The 21,049-nt window shown below is 40.4% G+C and overlaps 1 protein-coding gene across 1 annotated transcript; it reads left to right on the plus strand.

The window, feature by feature from the left end:
• Positions 1-17,821: 17,821 nt before the first annotated feature.
• LOC147607290 (pentatricopeptide repeat-containing protein At3g09040, mitochondrial-like) lies at positions 17,822-20,395 on the plus strand. The gene has a single exon (XM_086790444.1). The coding sequence runs from the start codon at positions 17,822-17,824 to the stop codon at positions 20,393-20,395; it is 2,574 nt and encodes an 857-aa protein (XP_086646570.1).
• Positions 20,396-21,049: the final 654 nt, after the last annotated feature.

The following is a 21,049-nucleotide window of genomic DNA, read 5'->3' on the forward strand; positions in this document are numbered from 1 at the left end:
TGTCAAAGATTATAGATTTAGATTCTACTCTTAAATATCTTTCCAATGATATGTCACATGAAGGGGTTTTGACAAAATCTTAGATAGGTTCACCTTAAACCCATTTTTGAAATGGGAATGGGAGTTTCCCAAATTATCTAATATGGTGTTCCCACCGCATAGCATCAGTCCATTTTGAGAGCTAGTGAATGGTTAAATTGATCATATTTTTAGTTTTTGCAAGAAAAGAGAAGATAGGAAATCTCAAAACAACATTGATTTTGTTGTATATTCTTGTTTTAGTTGCATTCTTTTGTTATCTTAGGAATTCTTTGTTCAGTTTTTCATGTTTCCCTAAAACTATGCGTTCTTTGATTCTTGTTATTTCAAGTTTTTTGTTCAAATTTTGCATTTTCTATTTTCTACATTTTTCAATTTTACAAGTAGAAACAATAGATTGGGCTTTAAATCTAAAAAATTAGGTCAAATAGACCTTAAAATTGGTTTCGGGACATAGGGTTTGCCCAATTGGATTAGAAAGAACGATTTGGGGTCGCATTTGTAAACCAAAATTATTTCTACATTTTATAGGTTTTATTTGTTTTTGCATTAGTACAAATTACTTAGATTAACCTCACTTAATCCACCTGTAATTTGGGCCACAAGTTGTAAGTCTTTTGGCTGGCCGCATTTAATGCATGCAGGCTTTACGCCGCATTTAATGCATGCATGCAGGCTTTACGCCCCAAGTCGAAAAAGGAATCTTAAAAAACTCCAAAAAAGGAATCTTAGAAAACTCCAAAAACCCTAACCATCCCTTCTCGAGTAGTGGTGGTGAAACCGAAAACCATAAACCACAAACCGAAAACTATAAAAACCGTGAAAGTAAAAAACAAAAAAATAAAAGGTAAAAGAATAAAAGTAAAAGGTAAAAAAGTTTTAAAAAGGGAGAAGAGAGAAACAAAGGAAAAAAAGGTAAAAGGTCGGCAAGCAAAAAATAGATTTTTTTTGAAAAGTGCATGCACAAGTTTGCCTATTATATGTTTTAGGCGATCAGTTTGCCACACTTGATACAAGGCTTAAAAAAATTTCCAATTTCCCATAGTTAAGGGACCCATAACTACAGGAAACCATCTCAGGTTGGCCTGAAAAAGGTGCATGCACAACCCTTCACAAGGTGTTTAGAACTTCTTGAAATACATTTTGGACAAGTTTCTGTAACACCCAAAAAAAACATACTTAAAATATTTAAAAAAAGTATGAAACATCCCCCTAGCCCTACAATAGCCTGCCACCAATGATATACAGCTGGGATCTAAACATGTTTTAGAGATAGATTTAAAAGAAACTGCATCGACCCAAGTAGGCTCTTATCAACCCAAGTAGGCTCTTATACAGCTGGGATCTAAACGTGTTTTAGAGATAGATTTAAAGGAAACCGCATCGACCCAAGTAGGCTCTTATATAGTTGGGATCTAAACGTGTTTTAGAGATAGATTTAAAGGAAACCGCATCGACCCAAGTAGGCTCTTATCAACCCACCTTTATCTCAGGACCTTCTTCAGGAACGAGATTCAGTGTTGTATAGGACCTGAGATCTCAACAAGCAGCAACACTTCCTTTGATCTAGAATCGATGGAAGGGGTACTAGACTATGGGAAGAAATCCCCACGCAAACATTAAATGCTAGACCCACCACTAGCTTAATAGGCTGCATGACTAATTAATTAAGGGGTGGGGCTTCAACTACAACCTCTGCACCAAACCAAGCAGCGTATCAATTTGGGGATGAGAGAGTGGAGGTTCACTCCAAGGCTACACCTAGTGTTACCATACAAATGAGCCGTATGCACATGGAAATCCCTGTCCACATTTGACCAATCCTGACCGGCAACCCGATACCTGAGGAACCAAACCTCACTCAAAACTTACTGCCACATGGCAGGACCAAAGAGGAGGTACAAGAAGTAGAAGCCCTGATCCAAGTTACTAGGGCGAAAGAGGAAGAGACTAGCACAACAACACTCCCAACTGATCTAGTAACCTTTTCACAAGCATTGGGGAGAGCAGTGGCCGAAAGTATAGGACCAGTTATGAGAAATAACATACGAAGTAGCTCTGGAAAGGCTGCACAAATCGCGAAGCTTACGCTCAAGTTCAATGGAGAGGGTGTTCCTAGAAGACATCTCGAGGTCTTCAATCAAGTTTGTAAGGCTTTAGGTGAGAGGAATGAGCTTGTAAAGACTAACGCCTTTAGTCTTACACTAGATGGAAACGCTGGTGATTGGTAAACGGACCCTGAGAGTTGAAGAACATTTAAATTTTACTGGGCTTCAAAGGTTATTCCTAAAGCAATTTGTGTGTGAGGGAGCTTTGTGGAGTGTGGCTTCACATTTGCACAAAGTTGAGAGAGAAGAGGATGAGTTAATGAGAGATTTTATTAGTCATCTTTTGCACTTTCGTTATGCTCTACATGAGCACTTCTCCAACAATCAACTGCTTGATCGATTTACGGGTTTAAACATGAAGATATCCATAATGGTTTGGTCATAAGAGGTATCTCCACCTGGGAGGACGTCATGGGCTAATGATGCCATCCAACTTGAGGATAACTTGATGATAAGGGGAATAAAAGCTTCAAATTCTAAGTTTGTTACGTCAGTGTTAACCACTCCGGTTAACATGATCTTCGCGCGCACCTACTATGCCTTTTGTAACCGGGCAATGTGCTAATTGTAAACAAGACATGGGATGACTAAGCTTACGGCATGTGTAACCGGTCATGAGGATTTGACGTACATAGAGCTAGTAAAATTAGGAAGACTAGTTTTGGGCCCCCACTTGTAATTGGGCAAATAGACATTGTAAATATGAGGTCATGTATATAAGACATTTGATGAAATATAAAAAGGAAAAATCCCATTTGTCTTAATTGAGTTGCCTTCTCTCTCTCTCTCTCATTTGAGCTTATGGTTGCTTGCTTGCTTTGATTGTTGGTGTACGTGAGTAGGAATGGTAGTGCCCTCCCTTCTCTTCTCTTTTACCTTGCTTGCTTGCTTGCTTGCTTGCTTTGACTGTTGGTGTACGTGAGTAGGAATGGTAGTGCCCTCCCTTATCTTCTCTTTTACCTTCTCATTGCTATCTACCATGCTCCATTTGTATACAATTGGCATGAGGTAGAGGTTAAGCTCTCCATAGCTCCTTCCCTCTTGCTCACTACCTAGCTCTGGATCTCTCTAGGTGACACAAGGAGAGTGTGGAGTGAGCCCCTAATAGCTTCACATCTCGAAGAGTTAACCCTCATAGGGTTGGCTAAGTGCCATTCACCAGATTCGACCCTTACATGCACCTTTCTCTTCTTCTTTCTCTTGTGTATGTAAGGTGGTATGTTATCCATTAACTTTTTTGGTGTCGCTAGCGGGAAAGGCATTGAGCTTAGGGTCCTTCACTTAATTCATTAGCTAGAGTCTTTGATTTAGCCCGGTTGGAGTGCAAATCCACCGGTATTATATGCACATTATGTGTGCATATACTAGGAGGCTAACCCACATTAGGCTTGTGAGCATGGGAGCATGGGAGCATCAGAACAAGCTCTAGTGGAGCATGGGTTAGGACTAACCTTAAGGGTTAAGGTTAGGGTCATGCATCCAAGGGTCACACATGGGAAATGGAGAGATAAGAGTCACTTGAGGGTCCTCCTATATAATAGGGGCATGGGGCACCCTCAAGGGGGGCTTAGGCTATGGTCTCTTGATGTTATCTTGAGGCTAGGTTATGTTATGTTCTCTTATGTAGAGGATCATAACTACTCACACCTACCATTTCACACTATAGCTACATGCTAATGGATTGGAGTTATACCTCTTGATGGTATGGGACATCAAGGTAAAGGTATGATGTACTTCATTATAATTCATGTTGTGTGCATCCCTTGGGCTCGGGGTGGTCGAGTGGAATAGTTTATGCCTGATTTATGCACGTTTATGCATAACAATTATCTAGAGAGATCTTAGGGTTTTAACATTGGTATTAGAGCAATCTCTACTTAATTGTTGCTATTTTTTCTTTCTTATTGTAAATTTTAACATTTTTAAAAGTAAATTTTAATATTTACTAAATAAAAATATTATTTTATTGATTTGTGTTGATGATTTGCACGTGGATAGTCGATATGGCAGTTAGAATGCGTGTTTCTTCATATTTTTGGCCAAGAAAATTAGAAAATCCATAAAATTTATAAATTTTCATTGGATTTGAGAATTTTCGGGCAAAATTAGAAATTTCGTGAACGGTGGGATTCTCAGAAAAAATTAGGAATATTCTAGAATTTTTTTTAGAAATCCTAGAAACTGGTATTTTTAAAATATCAATGGTATTTTGGCAAATCTAATTGCTAAACAATTTTTGGAAAAATATAGGTTTGGAATGCCATAAGATAGGTTTGGTGAAATTCAAAATTATTGTATTTTGAGGCCCTATAAAATTAGGGAAAATTAGAGAAAAATCATGATAATTCTTTTTCTCGAGAATTGAATATTTTTTAGGGTTATTTAATGTTGAAGTATGTTTTCTCATGCTGACATTAGATAGATGCGGGTTATTCGCATATTATTAATATGATTGTACCTCGTATTAGTAGATATTTATGTTTAAATTAATTTTGAACAATATTTTCATGATTTTTTTACCTTTGTTTAGCCATTCTTTTTGGACATGTTCCTTAATTTCTTCAATGATGGCTAGAATCTGTGTTCAAAGTGTGTCTCACCTTTGACACTTTTCCATGATAATTTATTTTACACTTTTTAAAGTGTGGTCTATGCTTAATTTCCTAAGCCTAAGACAAATTCCATCATGGGTTAGTTGATTGGTTTGTTTTGGTGGATTTTATTGGATGTTTTTTAAGTTTTATATGGACTCATTAGGTTTTGCCTAGCTCACTTGTATCTAGGGGTTTTTTAATGAGTGTTACACACGTGTGTTTCACTTTCTTACTTTGGAGTTTTGCATGAATGACACCACGTTCATGTACTCCAGATTATGACTTGGCCACCAATTTTAATGCTTCTTTTGGCATGATTAATGACCATTAGATGGCATGCATTGATTGTTATGATCAACTATATTTTTCATGGATTTGAGGAGCTTCTATGCTTTTATCCTCCATGGTTTTATAAGAATATTTTGATCTTTTGGATAATTTCATGTGCTTTGAGGGTAGCATTTGCCTTCGTTTTTTGCACATAATTTTGGAGTATATTTATATATATTCCAACTTGGATACCTAGCTGCTTATATATCTAGGTGAGTTATTTTTCTACCCTAGCTTTAGGTAGTTATCATTAGAAAGGCACCAATAATTCAAAATTCTTTTTTAATGATGTACTTGGAAAGAGTTATTCCTTGGTGTGGTCTCTGGAATATAGAGATAGGTTTTACTATGTGAAAGTTTGGGATAAGGCCATCTTATTTCTTTTATATAGGATTTTATTCATATTTCCTAGACGGCATACTAGAGAGTTTCAAATTAATAAGGTATGTATGGGTGGTATCATGGTGGTATGGGACGCTAGCGATTCCTCACATATATTATCTTATGGGATAATTTGGGCTCAAGATTGTTGCTTTGCTTACATCACTTAGCATGTTGACCTCAACATTAAAAGATAATCTCATTTTTTGAATTCATTTAAAGTTATTATGTGGGCATTCTCTAGATAAACTTCTTTTATCTAACGAGTTTATCTTGTTGTGTTCGGATTAAGGAAATTTGGATTCTTCCTTTGTTGGCAGTTCTTTCTCTAGTTTCATCCTTGGTTTACGAATGAACATATGTGACTCATCGAGATGTTGATGACTCTCTATGTTGATATGGATAACTCGAGACGCTGATAATTCCGTGTGCAAATCTGGGTACGTCGGGTCGCCGATGGATATCTAGTTCTCGCTATTATAATGCCATGTTTTCCTACTTTATTCCGAATGATTTACAACGAGGAAACTACTTTGAGTATGAATTCCTCTGATCATCCGCAGTCTGATGGGCAAATAGAGCGTATGAATCCGATTGTAGAGGATATGCTTCGTGCATATGTCTCTGGAAAAGCATCAAATTGGAAAAAATATATTCCAATGATGGAATTTGCCTATAATAGTTTTAAACATATGACTATTGGTTTTAGTCCATTCATGCTTATGTATGGCTATCAACCCAGGGCATCTACTATTGATGTCGGTCTTACGGACATCCAGCTTGATGCATCGAGGGATTTCTTGCGTGATATGCAGGAAATGCTGACCGAAGCTCGGGATTCTATTAGGAGTGCTTAGGATAGGGCACGGTTCTATGCTGATAGAGGATGCTCAACTTGGTCTTTTGAACCAGGAGCGTTGGTTTATTTAAAAGTTCCTAAAGTTTTTTAGACTTTGTTAAAAGGAAAATGCTCGAATTTATCTCCTAGATATTGTGGTCCATTTCGATTTTATACATCGAATTAGCACGATTGCATATGAACTTAAACTACCTCCACATGTTAGAGTTCATCCAGTCTTTCATATCAATAGATTGAAAGGAAAACTGGGAGGTGAGGATAACATAGTTACTCCTCAAGAATTCGTTGAAGTTGAAGAATTATCCTATATTCCACATGAACCTGATAAGGTACTTGAATTCAGGGAAAGGAAACTTTGTAGTTGACTATTCCTTGAGGTTAAAATTAGGTGGAAAGATAGGGAAATAGAGGATTCGACTTGGGAGTCGATTGAGATTGTTCAGCGCAATTCTCCTTCTTTTCATTGCAAGAAGAGTGCAATGTTTTGAGAGAGGGGAAGTATGTTATATGCACATGATGTGTGCATATACTAGGAGGCTAACCCACATTAGGTTTGTGAGCATGGGAGCATAGGAACAAGCTCTAGTGGAGCATGGGTTAGGACTAACCTTAAGGGTTAAGGTTAGGGTCAAGCATCCAAGGGTCACACATGGGAAATGGAGAGTCGAGAGTCTCTTGAGGGCCCTCCTATATAATAGGGGCATGGGACACACTCAAGGGGGCTTAGGCTATGGTCTCTTGATGTTATCTTGAGGCTAGGTTATGTTATGTTCTCTTGTGTAGAGGATCATAAAACTACTCACCTACCATTTCACACTATAGCTACATGCTGATGGATTGGAGTTATACCTCTCTTGATGGTATGGGACATCAAGGTAAAGGTATGATATACTTCATTATCATTCATGTGTGCATCCCTTGGGCTTGGGGGTGGTCGAGTGGATGAGTTTATGCCTGATTTATGCATAACAATTATCTAGAGAGATCTTAGGGTTTTAATAACTGGTAGGTTGATTAACCTTGTTTGGTTTTTTGTTTTGTGTTTTGATGATGATTACCCGGAGTTTGGATTATTGAGCGAGCATTGGAGCATTCGAGTCTTCACCGAGAGCGGGAGAAGCATGTGAGTGCCCTTAACATTCAAGCAATTTTTAATTTTTTGTGCTTTGTCTTCATGTTTGCATTTTTGCTTAATCATCTAATTAATTTCAATTTGTTAGCTTAAATCATACATTATAGGCATCAATAAGTAGCGAGAGAGTAGCTCTAGCTCCTTGTTAAATAAAAAACACACAAAAAAATCTTGGGAAGATACCTGAATCAGTAGGAGGAGGAAAATCCCAGGTGAAACAGCATTCTGCCCAATTCCTATGAGAAGTGCACGTCCGTTCACTTCTCAGGCCACGGATGTTCTAAATGTGCCACACCCGTTGCTTCCCTCTACAACCCAACTCTGGTAAGATCTGTTGCTGTCTAAAACTGGTAGAGGCAATTAAAATAGATTAAATGCATTTAATTGGGCGTGAAGTGCATTCAATCTAGAGGGATATTGTACTGACAGAGAATATCCAGGGAGGCTGTCAGACCTGCAGCCATTAAGCCCTAACCAATTTTGAAAATTCCTAGTCTAACTGTCCCACGGCCGTTCCAAAACTTGTCACGTCCGTTCCTTCACCCTTGAGAAGCGAACGTCCATGCATTTATACTGCCATGCCCGCGTCTTATTTTTGATCCCTAATCTTGAGAAGCGAACGCACGTGCCTTCATTGCCATGTGCATTCCAATCTGCACCTAATCTTGAACACCCATTCCTTCTCCTCGGAAGCAAACGTCCGTGGATTAAAGCTCGAATGTCAATTCCCTGCTTTTCAAAGCAAATGCTCGTGCCTTCACTTGCCACGCCCGTTCCATTCAGCACTCAACATCAAATGCCTATTCTCTTTTGATTTGAAGCGAACATCCGTTCCACCTTCCATACCCAAAGCGCTTGCCCGTGCCAAGTTAGAGGCGAATGCCTATTCTCTTCCCATTTTGAAAGTGTACGCCCGTTCGAACACAAGCTCACGATCGTTCCTTATTTTTTTTTTTCTCTGAGGGTTTTGCACAACACTTCTATACTCCCATGCACCTATGCTGGGGTAGCTTGGTTCGAAATAACCCTCAGTTCGACAAAGTAAGCTCTCGAGAAGCTCCTTGGCACAAGTAAGATCGGACCCATCAATAAATATCGCGTGGAGTCAAACGGTGCTTGTCTTTGACAGTACCAGTGAGAGTAAAGACCTCCCCAGTAGTGGACGAGGGACCCTAGACCTGGAGGTTTGAGAGCCTGAATCACAGTGTATGGACATACCATCTATCTAGGAACTAGCTCTGATCTCTCTAACACATTCCCAGCAGCAAAGCCTTGCATCGAGGCTTTGCAATTTTATCCTGGGAAACACACAATCTGAAGATCCACAACCCAAGGTGAGAGATATGGATCAACCCCAAGGTGAGAGATATGGATCAACCCCAAGGAAGCGGGCATGTTTCGCCTTTAGATCCTAGTATGGAAGTCGGCTAGAGCAAGAACCATCAGACCCAGACCCAGTTACCAATTTGGAGAGCCATACCTGTTTCAGGGGTGCCTGATTCATCCAAGGTTCAAGAAAACTTACTGGACCAATAACTATGTCCATCTTTCCAAAGGCTCGAGACATCATACCAAAGCGGGTGGGTCTACCCAGGCCCATCGCAATGACCAAGCTCGCCTGTCTATCAGCAGTTGTACCCACCTCAAGGGGCACGCCCAATATACCAAACAAGACCATGTGGGCCACAACTCAGTCCTCCCAGAGGGCAAAGACCTCCGATAGTCTATTATCCACCTGAACCCACTCCTCCGCAACCCATTCCCCAACCAGAGAGGGTTATTTTGACCCCATTACTCACCTAGATATGCTTAATTAGATTTGTGAAGCATTTGGCCCCATAGAGGACCAGACTAAGATAAGTGCTTTTGGCCTTACCTTGGATAGCAAAGCTGGAGAATGGTTCATATCTTTGAAGACGGAAGATAAAGCTTCCTTCGAAGCTTTAAAAGAAGCTTTCAAAGTGGGGTATTCTTGTCAAGGTACCCGATGGAGCCCCGTCGAATAGCTGAATAACATCAAGCAAAATGAGGGTGAAACCATCAGGGATTACATTCATAGACTCAGATATCTTCACTCACATTGTAGTGCCGGAGATAAGTTCTTTGATAAGTTGAGAGATTAATTGGGAGATTCCTAGAGGGACTTGAAGATATTCCCCTACATAACTCCTTGTTTGCCTTAGACCACCATACCTCATTTGAACAATGCTGCAGGAGTGCTTTGAAGTTTGAGGACAACTTCAAGGGAACGCGTTCCCCACAACTCCATGAAGGCTCATTAAAAGCCTCCTTCAAGACCACCAGCACAAAGCCTAACGAAAAGGGGAAAGAGTCTACGTCTAGACAAAGTGTAGAGCAATTGACCATTGCACTAATGCAACAAATGACCTAGCAATGGAGAATCAACCAAGGTCGGGATCAAGGGGGCCATCCACATCTCTATCCTAGAACTCGTATCGTGCCGGACCTATCGAGAGAACCATACTGGCACACCGAGTGTCCTCATCTGAAACCACGTCCAAACATCTATTGTACATATTGTGTAAAGTGGGGAAATCATGAAATCTCTAACTGCTATCACCACAAGGTTGCTCTAGCTCGAGCTTTGCTTCAAGCATTTCTTGCCAAACCCTAGTAGGTAACCATTGGCTTTGCCAGCTCCATTGCATCATAATGCACCTCAACCTTTCCAACAAGTGGCCCAAAGAGGAATCCGTAGGGTATCAGAAATGCCCTTACCACCCCTAATTTTTCCACCTCATCCCCCATTACCCAAAGTCGCACCAGTTCATCAGATCACAATGACGGAACTCTTTGAGTATAGGAATGAGTGAGAAATTCTGGAAACTCCCACTTATGAAACCCAAGAGCCAACAAGCCCACCTTCACAAATCCTAAGTCACTATGTCATGGAGGGTGATTAAATGTACCCTGTATACTTAGCAGCCTCGATACCACGGGCTAGGGACATGAATCGGATGACTAAACGACCACCCATACAGTGCTACAATTGTGGTAGACCTCACTGAGTGGCTGAGTGTCTCAACAGGAAGGGTGTGGCAACAAGTGTCCCTGCAAGTGCTCCTGCCTCAGCTCCATTGTATGTAGGGTGCGGTATCAATCACCTGTATAGAGACTGTCTTGAGACCAAGATCAATTGGAAAGGCTCATGAAGCTAATCCCAACACCAATCTTAACCTGTTGAGTGTGAGAGATGGTTTCATTCGAGTAGTCCCTCTCAAAACGATGTGACCAAGCTACAAAACACGCAAAGGGCTACCACACACGCTGCAAAAAAGGCATCAACCTCACATGTCAACAAATAAATCAACACCTTCCAAGTAAAAGCCCCAACCATCTCAAAGAGGAAATGGGTAAAGAAACATATTCTTCAATCTTAAGGGTACCATAAAGAAAAAATAAGTTTTGGATACCAAAGCAAGAAGTCATCACACAACACAAAGAAAGTACCAAACATGGTAAATTTCAACATTGACAACCAAACAAAGGCCAAAATGATGAAGTGCAAATTTTAAGAAGTATAATCCAAAGAGGATTAAGCAAAGCAAAAAGCAAAGAGTAGTATTATTAGGGTCCCCTATAGCAAAATTCCAACCACAGAAGGGACCTAAAACTAACCTAGAAGAGAAGAAGAGTGTTGGTAAGAAGCAACATAAACCTCATAAGATATCGTGAAACCACTAGAACCTTCTCGTGGAAGCAACATCACTACAAGGGCTAGAGTAAAACAGGTAAATCCTTGCTCTAAAGGCAAGGAAAAAAGTAGCAAATACACAAGTACATATTTTAAACAAAGGAATGGAACCACAAGAACCTATTGGAATGTCAATGAACATTCTAATACACTGGATGGAGGAAGAACTACAATGTTCAAGGCAAGAGCTTGAGAACCTTTGACTACACTTACCGTCAACCTCTAAAGGGAAGTCTAGGTATGATTGGGTCCAAACACCCAACATCAGCAGGATGCTAGAGAACCGCAAAGAAGAAGGTAGAAAGTCAACCGTGAAAAACTTAGAGGTTTTCATTCCACAAAGAGGAACACACAAAACATATACTAAAGGACAAATGATCAAGCAAATTTTCACGGCTTTGAAAAATAAGGAGTTTTTCATGCCTTTAAAGCCAAGAGGAAAAAGTTGTTGGGTACTCCTAACTAACATTTTCTAAAAACAACTTAACCCTTTTTAAAGTCAAGACATCAAAGAATATTTAGTTTTTTTGCATCGTGATAAACCTACGCTAGGAAAAACATTCATACATTGTCATGTCTCCATGAATTCATGATTTTGGCATACATTTGGGATGTATACACTTCTTGAATATCAAATTTAAGAGCACAATGTAAAGGATGCAAAAATCTTAAGTTTTTAACACTTGTCAATATCATTTCAGATTATTATTATTTTGTTGGCCATGTGCCAAATGATTGTACATATTATTTATGCACGCTTGTGCCAAATGATTATACATATTATTTATGCACGCTTGTGCATGGTATTGCTATATTATTAGCACATATGCTAGAAGAGTTTTAGTTATTCTGCACTTAGTGTGTGAACAAGCTCTACTGCTTGTACTATTTTTGTAAAAGTGGAAAAGTGAGACCAATTTTGTACGCACAACTATTATTAGCTCGTTGGGATATATATATTGAATACAATTCTTAAAATACTCATGTTGTGGAAGGAGGAGCTACACGTATGAGGGGGGAGATTGCACCTAATAGTGTGTTGATAGTGATGTTTACTCCATTTTCTTGTTCTATGCTATGTTTTAATCTTGTCAATTTGATTCAAATCTATGGTTTACTCCTTGATGTATATGTGAGTTTGATTAATTCTTCAAGAAGTACATGAGTTCCCGTGATAGTGGTATCAGAGCTATGGATGCTTACACTTGAAGAATAGGGAGAAGCTCACAAAAATCCAGAGGATAAAGAAGATAAAAGCTCAAGAACTCTTCGAATGGTCATGGGAATTTTGTGGACCCTTGGATAGAGATTTAAATCAAGGGCATAAGGAGATTGTCACTTTTTCTTCCAATACCACTTCTGAGAACCCAAAACCACCCTCTTCTTGAAAAAGTGATTTTCTTCAATCCTCCATCAATTGGCAATCCAATCGTATGGATTGATTGAGTAAGGGATGGAGATAATTGCTTGCACCCCCCTCCTTTTCTCTTTTGAGTGGCTACTACCGACGATTACTCTTTTTCTTTGCTGGGTGCTATCCCAGTATAGACATCCGAGACAGGTGGCACAAGCAACCATGCCCTCTTTTGCTGCTGGTGGGTGGGTTCAAAAGCTATGGAGAAGCTTTTTTTTAAAATGCTTGTTATTCCTCACACTTTACATTATATTGCCTTAAACCTTTAAGCTTTAAAAGCTTATGACCTCAATAAGCCTTAAAAGCCTATGTATTTCATAAACTAAAAAGCTTTTAATTTTGCAAACTTCATAGGCTACAAAAAAAAAACAAAGGGAGATTAACAAAGCTAAAATTCAGCAAGTGGACAACGGTGGAATTCTTATATGAGAATTTCACGACTCTTTTGAAGACTTTTTCAGCGTGTATTTACTCGGATTCTTAAACAACAAGGAGTCTTTAATAATTCAAATTCTTGCATCAAGCATCATTAGGTTCAAGGATTACATATTCATTGAATTAAAGAGGCATGACAAGCTTCTTTCCAACAAACATAAATCAGAGAAGTTTTGTACTTTTTAAATTACCGCTTCTCAAATTACAAAAAAAGTAATAAAATTCGACAACAAAGAAGAAGACTTCTACTACAATGAGTATTCCGACTCCTAAGGTAACATATTCATTTCAATCAATTATTTTTACAATAAAATTTTATTTAAGACTTTTTGTAAATTTCAAAGAGAGTTTTTATGCATCAAAAGTAGAACTTCTTGAAGGAAATGGCCCTTCCATCTTGAACTATGCTTTATGAATTTTTCATTACGTATTAGTCTTGTGGTATGGGACACAAAGATTAATCTGGTGTGAAGGATTCCGATGCATACTTATCTCTAAATTTATGTGGGATAATTTCTGGTGGTATAGGACACTAGAATTTACTACACATAGAATTCCTTGATAGAGTGTCTGTTATAATTAGAGAAGATACTAGAAGTTATATATTGTAAGACAATGATCTCCTTTTCTCACAATAAGCAAACACACAACTAAGGTCAGTTGCTTATCCAGGCAGGAGGGATGGTACATAATGTTCACCTTTTAGCTGAACGAGAACGCACAGAGGCTAGTGTGCCATCCTAGTAAATTGGTATCGTGGGTGACCCCGCATTAAAGACTAGTTTCCTAGTGTTATTAGTATAGCTTGAGATCATGCTTAATGGGTGTATGTTGTTGAGGTGTAATAAGTAGTGCCGTGCTTCACGACTGTGTGTGGTCGAAGTGAAACAAGTGGACTATGCTAGACAACTACACATGGTCGAAGCATAACAAGTGGTTTATGCAATTGATGTGCCATGATAATTGAAGTGTAACAAGTGGTAATACGCGCCATGCTAGATGATGTGTATAATTGTTGTGGAGATCGAAATTAATTGAAACAACTAATGTGTTTACGTTTGTGAAATAGGTGATGAGCAATGCGTGTATCACACATGCAGGATCATTTCGGATTATTATTATTTTGTATTATTTTATTGATCACATGCCAAATGATTGTACATATTAGTTACGCACGCTTGTGCATGGCGTTGCTATATTATTAGCACATATGTTAGAAGAGTTTAAGTTATTTTACACTTGTGTGTAAACAAGCTCTAGTGTTTGAGCTATTTTTGTAAAAGTGAAAAAGCAAGCCCAATTTTGTATGCATGACTATTATTAGCTCCTTGGGCTATATATATATTGAATACAATTCTCAAAATACTCATGTCATGGAAGGAGGAGCTTCACGCATAAGGGGAGAGATTGCACGCATGATGGATATGTTTCTCTATTTTCTTGTTCTATGTTATGTTTTAATCGTCAATTTGATTCAAATCTATGGTTTAATCCTTGATGTATATGTGAGTTTGATGAATTCTTCAAGAATTACATGAGGTCCTATGACACTAAAAGTTTTGCAAACTATGCAGATGATGCGGTGAAATAAGATTACACAATTAACACAGATGCAATAAGATTGTGCTATTATCTATAAGACAAGATTACAAGAGAACTAAAGCTATACATTATAGTGTGAGTGAGTGAATGGAAATCAACTTTTCTCTCTAAGTGATTAACTCACTTGCTAGCTGACATGTCTAAGTCTGCAGGTTGCTTATACATTCGCGCATGTTGGTTACATTTAGGATCCTAACGGATTGATGATTACAAGGCTTGTACAAGGCAGTGGGTACATGGGAAATTGCCAATGGGTGGCATTACAGAGTCGGCCATGTGGCTGGACTTTCAATGTCAGAGTCCATTAAGGGGTCGGTGGCACTTTAAGTAAGGGTGGATCCCATGGATCAACAACAAAGGTTCTTGCACTTCTTTAAGCTCCTCCTCTTGGATATGTGCTTGTTCACATGCTTGGACCATGAGTTGTGTCAACCTCCCTTGTGCACCATAACAAGGAATAATCTACCAAAATGTAGTCAACCCCTTTGTGCACCATATCGTGGAATAATATATTATGTCAAAGATAAGCATTTGCGTAGGTTCCTTTACGATAGGTAGATCAATTACCTATCCCCATGGATCTGACATTAATCCCCTCATATAGAGCAACTAGTGAACTTGAGATATATTTCCCTGGCCCAACTAGATTTAGTGGATCGACCATCTTGAAACTTGGATTCATTTCTCATTTTGAACATTCACTTATTGTAGCATACCATGGGTTAATTGATTGATGTATCTTTTCTATGGCATGTAAACTCTCATGACAATGCTACTACTCTAGGTCGTACCCTTATCTCTCTATATCTTATACAAGCCATCGTTTGCAAGGTAATATTAAAAGATCATCGATGCCTCTTGGGACAAATGCTTTTATAGCTTGTCAAAAACCTAAAACTTTAACTTCATCTAGAATGTTTGTTGTAGATGCAATTTTGAAACAAACTACTTACCAGCTAATAGGTTACTGATAGGTTATCTCATTATAGTCTTACCCATCATCTTATGATTCAACTTTATTCGCCATTGTAGAAGCGTCAACTTTTTCTTCTTCCTTTTACCCATAGTATCCAATTTTCCCATCCAATAGATCGAGGTTCCAATCATTCATTAAATGCATATAATATCTTTCTCATTCTTCATTGCTTAAGCCAGATCTAAAAACCCTTTTTGTATTAATGTACCCAATATGGATGAAGTCCCACTTGTAAAAGAAGCTTTTGATATACCCTACATCTTTTCCTTTAATTGTTCATTGAACAAGATACGATCCAATATGGACGAAGTCCCACTTGTAAAAGAAGCTTTTGATATACCCTACATAGCTTCCTATAGTTGTTCATTGAACAAGATAGGGCCGATTGTAGGCTATTGGGCTCAGATTCTCTCTCTCTCTCTCTCTCTCTCAGTCATTCTTCATGGGCAGAGATGAACGTACATGGGGGGTGTGGAACTGGAGGAGTGGTGAAGGAGGGGGAGACACAGAGGGGTGGATCAAACAAGGAAGGGTGGAGCAGGTCTATGTGGGTGAGCATGCCAAAAATGATGAACATACATGGGGGGTGTGGAACTGGAGGAGTGGTGGAGGAGGAGGGGGAGACACGGAGGGGTGGATCAAACAAGGAAGGGTGGAGCAGGTCTGTGTGGGTGAGCATGCCAAAAATGCCTGACCAATAGCCACATGGAAAGCTTAACCTTTAGACCTTTGATGTTTAATGCATACCAAGATAGCTTAGAGTCATTAGATTGGGTGAACTTAGGGATATCTTTTTTGCATGTGGGATCTCACAATCTCATGTTATAGAAACCACACCTACCTACATGGAAGTGTCGGGTTCGAATCTACCATCTTCCATAGTGGACGGCTCTACCGTTGAGCTATTGTCCACACCCCATCCATTGTTAAGTCTCAACTATCCACATGTCATAGACATAACCTAAAAAGGCTACACCATCCTTTCACACACCCAAAAACAAAAGGACATCAAGACAACACTCTATGGGGGACCCACAAAGGCTATACCATCATTTCACACTCGGACGCGAGTTCCAATCTTGACTCACCCCCTCCTCCAACAAACAGTGGAAATAAAGAGTTTCTTGTGTAAAATCATGACAATTTAAAAAAAAAACACACACAAAAGAAGAAGAAGAAGAAAAAAACTTTACTTCATTGCTTGGCCGAGCAATCATGTGAGCGCCTCAGTGCCAGTTCGAGTTTTAGAGATGAGGTATATAATTCCGATATTCATGGAAAAGAAAGAGAGAATTTTGGCTTCACAAGAACATCCCCAGTAATGGTGCATGTGGTGGTGAATAGTTTATGGCGTCATAAGAACATGCCCAGCAATCATGCAGGTGATGGCGTGTAGCAAGCAGGGTTCATGGTCGTGATGCATGTTAGCCCAAAGGTATGTTCATGTATATGATGCATGTCATGGTGTATAGGCAGCAGGGTTCATGTGATGGTGCATAGCAACCGTCTGGGGTGCATGTAAGCCCAAAAGTACCTGTGACCTAGAGCCAGAATCGCCATAAATTGATTGCAGCCCAAATATCAGTAGTTAGCCATTGCCAGACAAGCATTGACTGAATTTGTATAAGCTATTTGTGTGCTATGAATGATCTTCTGGAGGAAGGGTAGAAGGTGAGGAATGATGGCTTTGGTTAGGATGTGCTGGGAAATGTGATGGGCTGCTCTCCCTCTTTCGAGATCAAGTGAATGAGACCCTCTGAGAGGAGCTTTGGCATAGCACCCATCAGCGTGATCTCGTTGATGGCATCAACCATTTGAAATGATCATTCAGCCTCGAGACTGAGAGTTTTGAAGGCATACATGTGCATGTAAAAGCGCATAGAGGATGAGGGCTTCAAAAGAAGGCCATTTGTAGTTTCCTCTTTTCACAAATAATGTACTCAAACCAAATAGGGATGTGTAGCACATCTAAGCTTGATGTGCTTCATGGACCCGCGAAACAAAGAACATGCTTCAAAATGGTGCTGCCCACGTGCAGACACATGTGGATGCGGGCATACATTCTTCACGTTGAAGCTGCAAGTGAACTCAAAATGGTGCTGCCCACGTGCAGACACACGTGGGATGTGGGCATACATGCTTCAAGTGTGAGCTGGACGTGAACTTACTTTCATCACAAAAACTGCTAGGTAACATTGTTGAGGGAGATGAACAGCTTAAAGTAACACTTGCTTCCATGGAACGGACAACAGAGCTGCCATCCATAGAAAGCCTCCTTCACATTTTGCAACAGTGCAGGAAAAGGCAAAACTTGATTTGTGCCCAGCTGGTGCATGTGTGCATTTGTGACAGCGGGCTTGATGGTCAGAGGGCAGTAGGGAATTACCTTGTCCCCATGTTTGTGAACTGTGGAAGGTTATCAGATGCCCAGCAGGTTTTGGACAGGTTGGTTAGTAGGAATGAACACTCTTGGACTTCTCTCATACAAGGGTTTGTTGACTGTGGACAACCACAGCATGCCTTAAACCTGTACCAGAAAATGGAAGAGGATGTAGTATACCCTAGTCAGCATACATCTGTTGCTATTCTGAAAGCTTGCTCCATGCTTAAAAGTGAAGGCAAAGGCAGGCAAATACATGCTGAGATTGCCAAGAAGGGATATGAGAGAGAGTCTTTTGTTGGCAACGCATTGGTGGATTTGTATGCCAGATGTGGCTTACTTGTGGAAGCACAGGAAGTGTTTGATCAGCTGCTAGCTCAGGATGTAGTCTTGTGGAATACACTCATGACAGGATATGCTGAGAATGGGCTTGATGAGGATGTGCTGTGCTGTCTGGACCAGATGCAACTCATGGGTGTGTCTCCAGATGCTGTTACGTTTCTTCTTAGCTTGAAAGCTTGTGGCAGTACAGGAGCCATAGACAGGGGTCGAAAATTACACGCAGAAACTGCTGAGAAAGGATTAAAAGGTGATCCTTACCTTGGGAGCATTATGGTGGACATGTATGCCAAATGCGGCTTAGTTGAAGAATTCCAGAAAGCATTTGATGACCTGCAAGCTCGAGATGTAGTTACATGGACTTCGCTAATTGGAGCATATGCTAAACACGGACTGGGTGAAGCAGCCTTACATTGTCTGGAACAGATGCAAATAGAGGGGGTATCTCCCAACTCCGTTACATTTGCTTGCAGTTTGCGAGCATGCACTAGCATAGGAGCCATAGACAAGGGCCGAGAAATACACACTGATATTGTCGAGAAGGGACTAGAGAGGGGTTCTTTTGTTTGCAACTCTTTGGTGGACATGTATGCCAAATTTGGCTTGCTTGGAGAAGCATGGGAGGTGTTTGACAAGCTACCGGTTCGAGATGTAGTCTCGTGGAATACAATAATTGCAGCATATGCTGAACATGGGCTTGGTGCAGAAGCTCTAAACTGTTCAGAGCAGATGCAACAGGAGGGAGTGTCTCAGGATTCTGTCACGTACATTTGCAGCTTGAAGGCTTGTGGCAGCACAGGAGTTGCAAACCAGGGGCAAGAAGTTCATCTTCACATTGCCAAACAAGGGCTTGAAAAGGACCTTACTATTGGCAACACTTTGGTGAATATGTATGCTAAATGTGGGTCATATGCAGAAGCACGAAACATGTTTGATGGGCTTTCAGTTCGAGATGTTGTTTCATGGACTGCACTCATTGCAGGCTTTGCTGAGCAGGGGTATGCTGAGGAAGCGCTGGCCTGCTTTGAACAGATGCTTCAGGAGGGTGTCTCTCCAGATGCAGTCACGTTTGTTTGCAGCCTGAAAGCATGCAGTAGCATAGGAGCCTTAGAGAAGGGGCAAGAACTACATGCTGAGGTTATCAAGGAGGAATTTGAGATGGACTTTTACGTTGGAAACATTCTAGTGGATATGTATGCGAAATGTGGCTCATTCATAGATGCACAAGCAATATTTGATGAGCTGCCAGTTCAGGATGTGGCCTCATGGAATGCACTAATAGCAGGACTTTCTGAGCATGGGCTCCATGAGGAAGCACTGGATTGTTTGGAACATATGCAATTTGATGGTGTGCCACCAAATACAGTGTCATGGAATGCCTTGATCTTTGGCTATGCGGAGCAAGGGGAAAGGGACAAGGCATCTAAACTATTCACAAAGATGCAAGAGCAAGGTCTGCTACCGAATAGCACAATCTTTGTGAGCATTCTAAAAGCATGTGGCGACACTGCAGCCAGAGAGTCTGGCAAAACTGTTCATGCTCAAATTTATTATGCTGGTAGACTTGAAATTGTCCTGGCAAATGCACTTATAGATATGTATAGTAGATGTGGCAGTGTGGTTGATGCTCAGCAGGTCTTTGATTCGTTACCAATGAGGGTCCTTGGGACTTGGAATGCACTGATCACAGGATATGCTCGCCAAGGAGAGAACGGGCATGTTTTCAATTGCTTTGAGGAGATGAAGAAGGAAGGCATCTTGCCAGATGCAGCAACATTCCTCAATGTTCTCAGTGTATGCAGTCATGGAGGTCTAGTGGAGAAGGGCAAGAAGTACTTTGAGGCTATGAGCAAAAGGTATTGCTTAAGTCCAACCATCAAGCACCATAACTGCATGGTTGATCTTCTTGGTCGTGCGGGCCAAGTGGATGAGGCTGTGGCTATAGTGGAGAAGATACCCTTTCGACATGATTCGATTGTGTGGAGTACTGTTTTGGGTGCTTTTTGGAAATGGGATCATCATGAGCTTGGAAGACTTGCATATGAGCATCGGGTGGATTTGGACAAAGACATGCTGGAGAATTTATGTTAATGTCAAGCCTCAAGTGTTGATCTCAGTATGACTAAGATGACTGCTGAACTAGTCTATATAGAGTACCCAGGGTTAGTCGTATCGTAGGTCAGTCTCTCTCAGCCACCCTACGACTGGCCTATATGGACTAAATCGATCACATCATCTTTGCTCTTACCATAGCTTCTACACCCATTCGAGGTAATCGTTGGACATCCGTTCAGGCCTCGCAACCAGATGACTCGAGAAGATCTCTTTCTATCTAGGAGCGCGGCCAATCGGTCCACACTTACATGCATCCTACTTGGCATGGTCTACGTAAGCTGTCTCCTAACCATCCATCCATACAACATTCAGTGTCCAAACTAGGGATTGGTGGGGGTGCTAAGGTGCTCAAAACAACGGCTACTTCTCATGGAGCCTTACAAAATAGAGTAACTCGTCACCCGCACGATGATACTAACGAGGGTGGAGCATTGATTTCTGAACCCCCTCCCCCCTTCAATGTCCACTCGTAGGTGATCTATCGCTTTAGTCCAACGCAGAGTCGATGAAGATGCCACTGAAGATTCTCACATAATTCTCCATTGTCAAGCTCGATCTCTCCATCCAAGATCAGGTCGTGCACAAAGTGATACTGTCTTCCAATGTGCTTTGTACTGGGCTCTTCATAAT

Source organism: Cibotium barometz, chromosome 55 (assembly GCF_041138505.1).
Source record: "Cibotium barometz isolate CiBa-2024 chromosome 55, ASM4113850v1, whole genome shotgun sequence".
Lineage (NCBI taxonomy): Eukaryota > Viridiplantae > Streptophyta > Polypodiopsida > Cyatheales > Cibotiaceae > Cibotium > Cibotium barometz.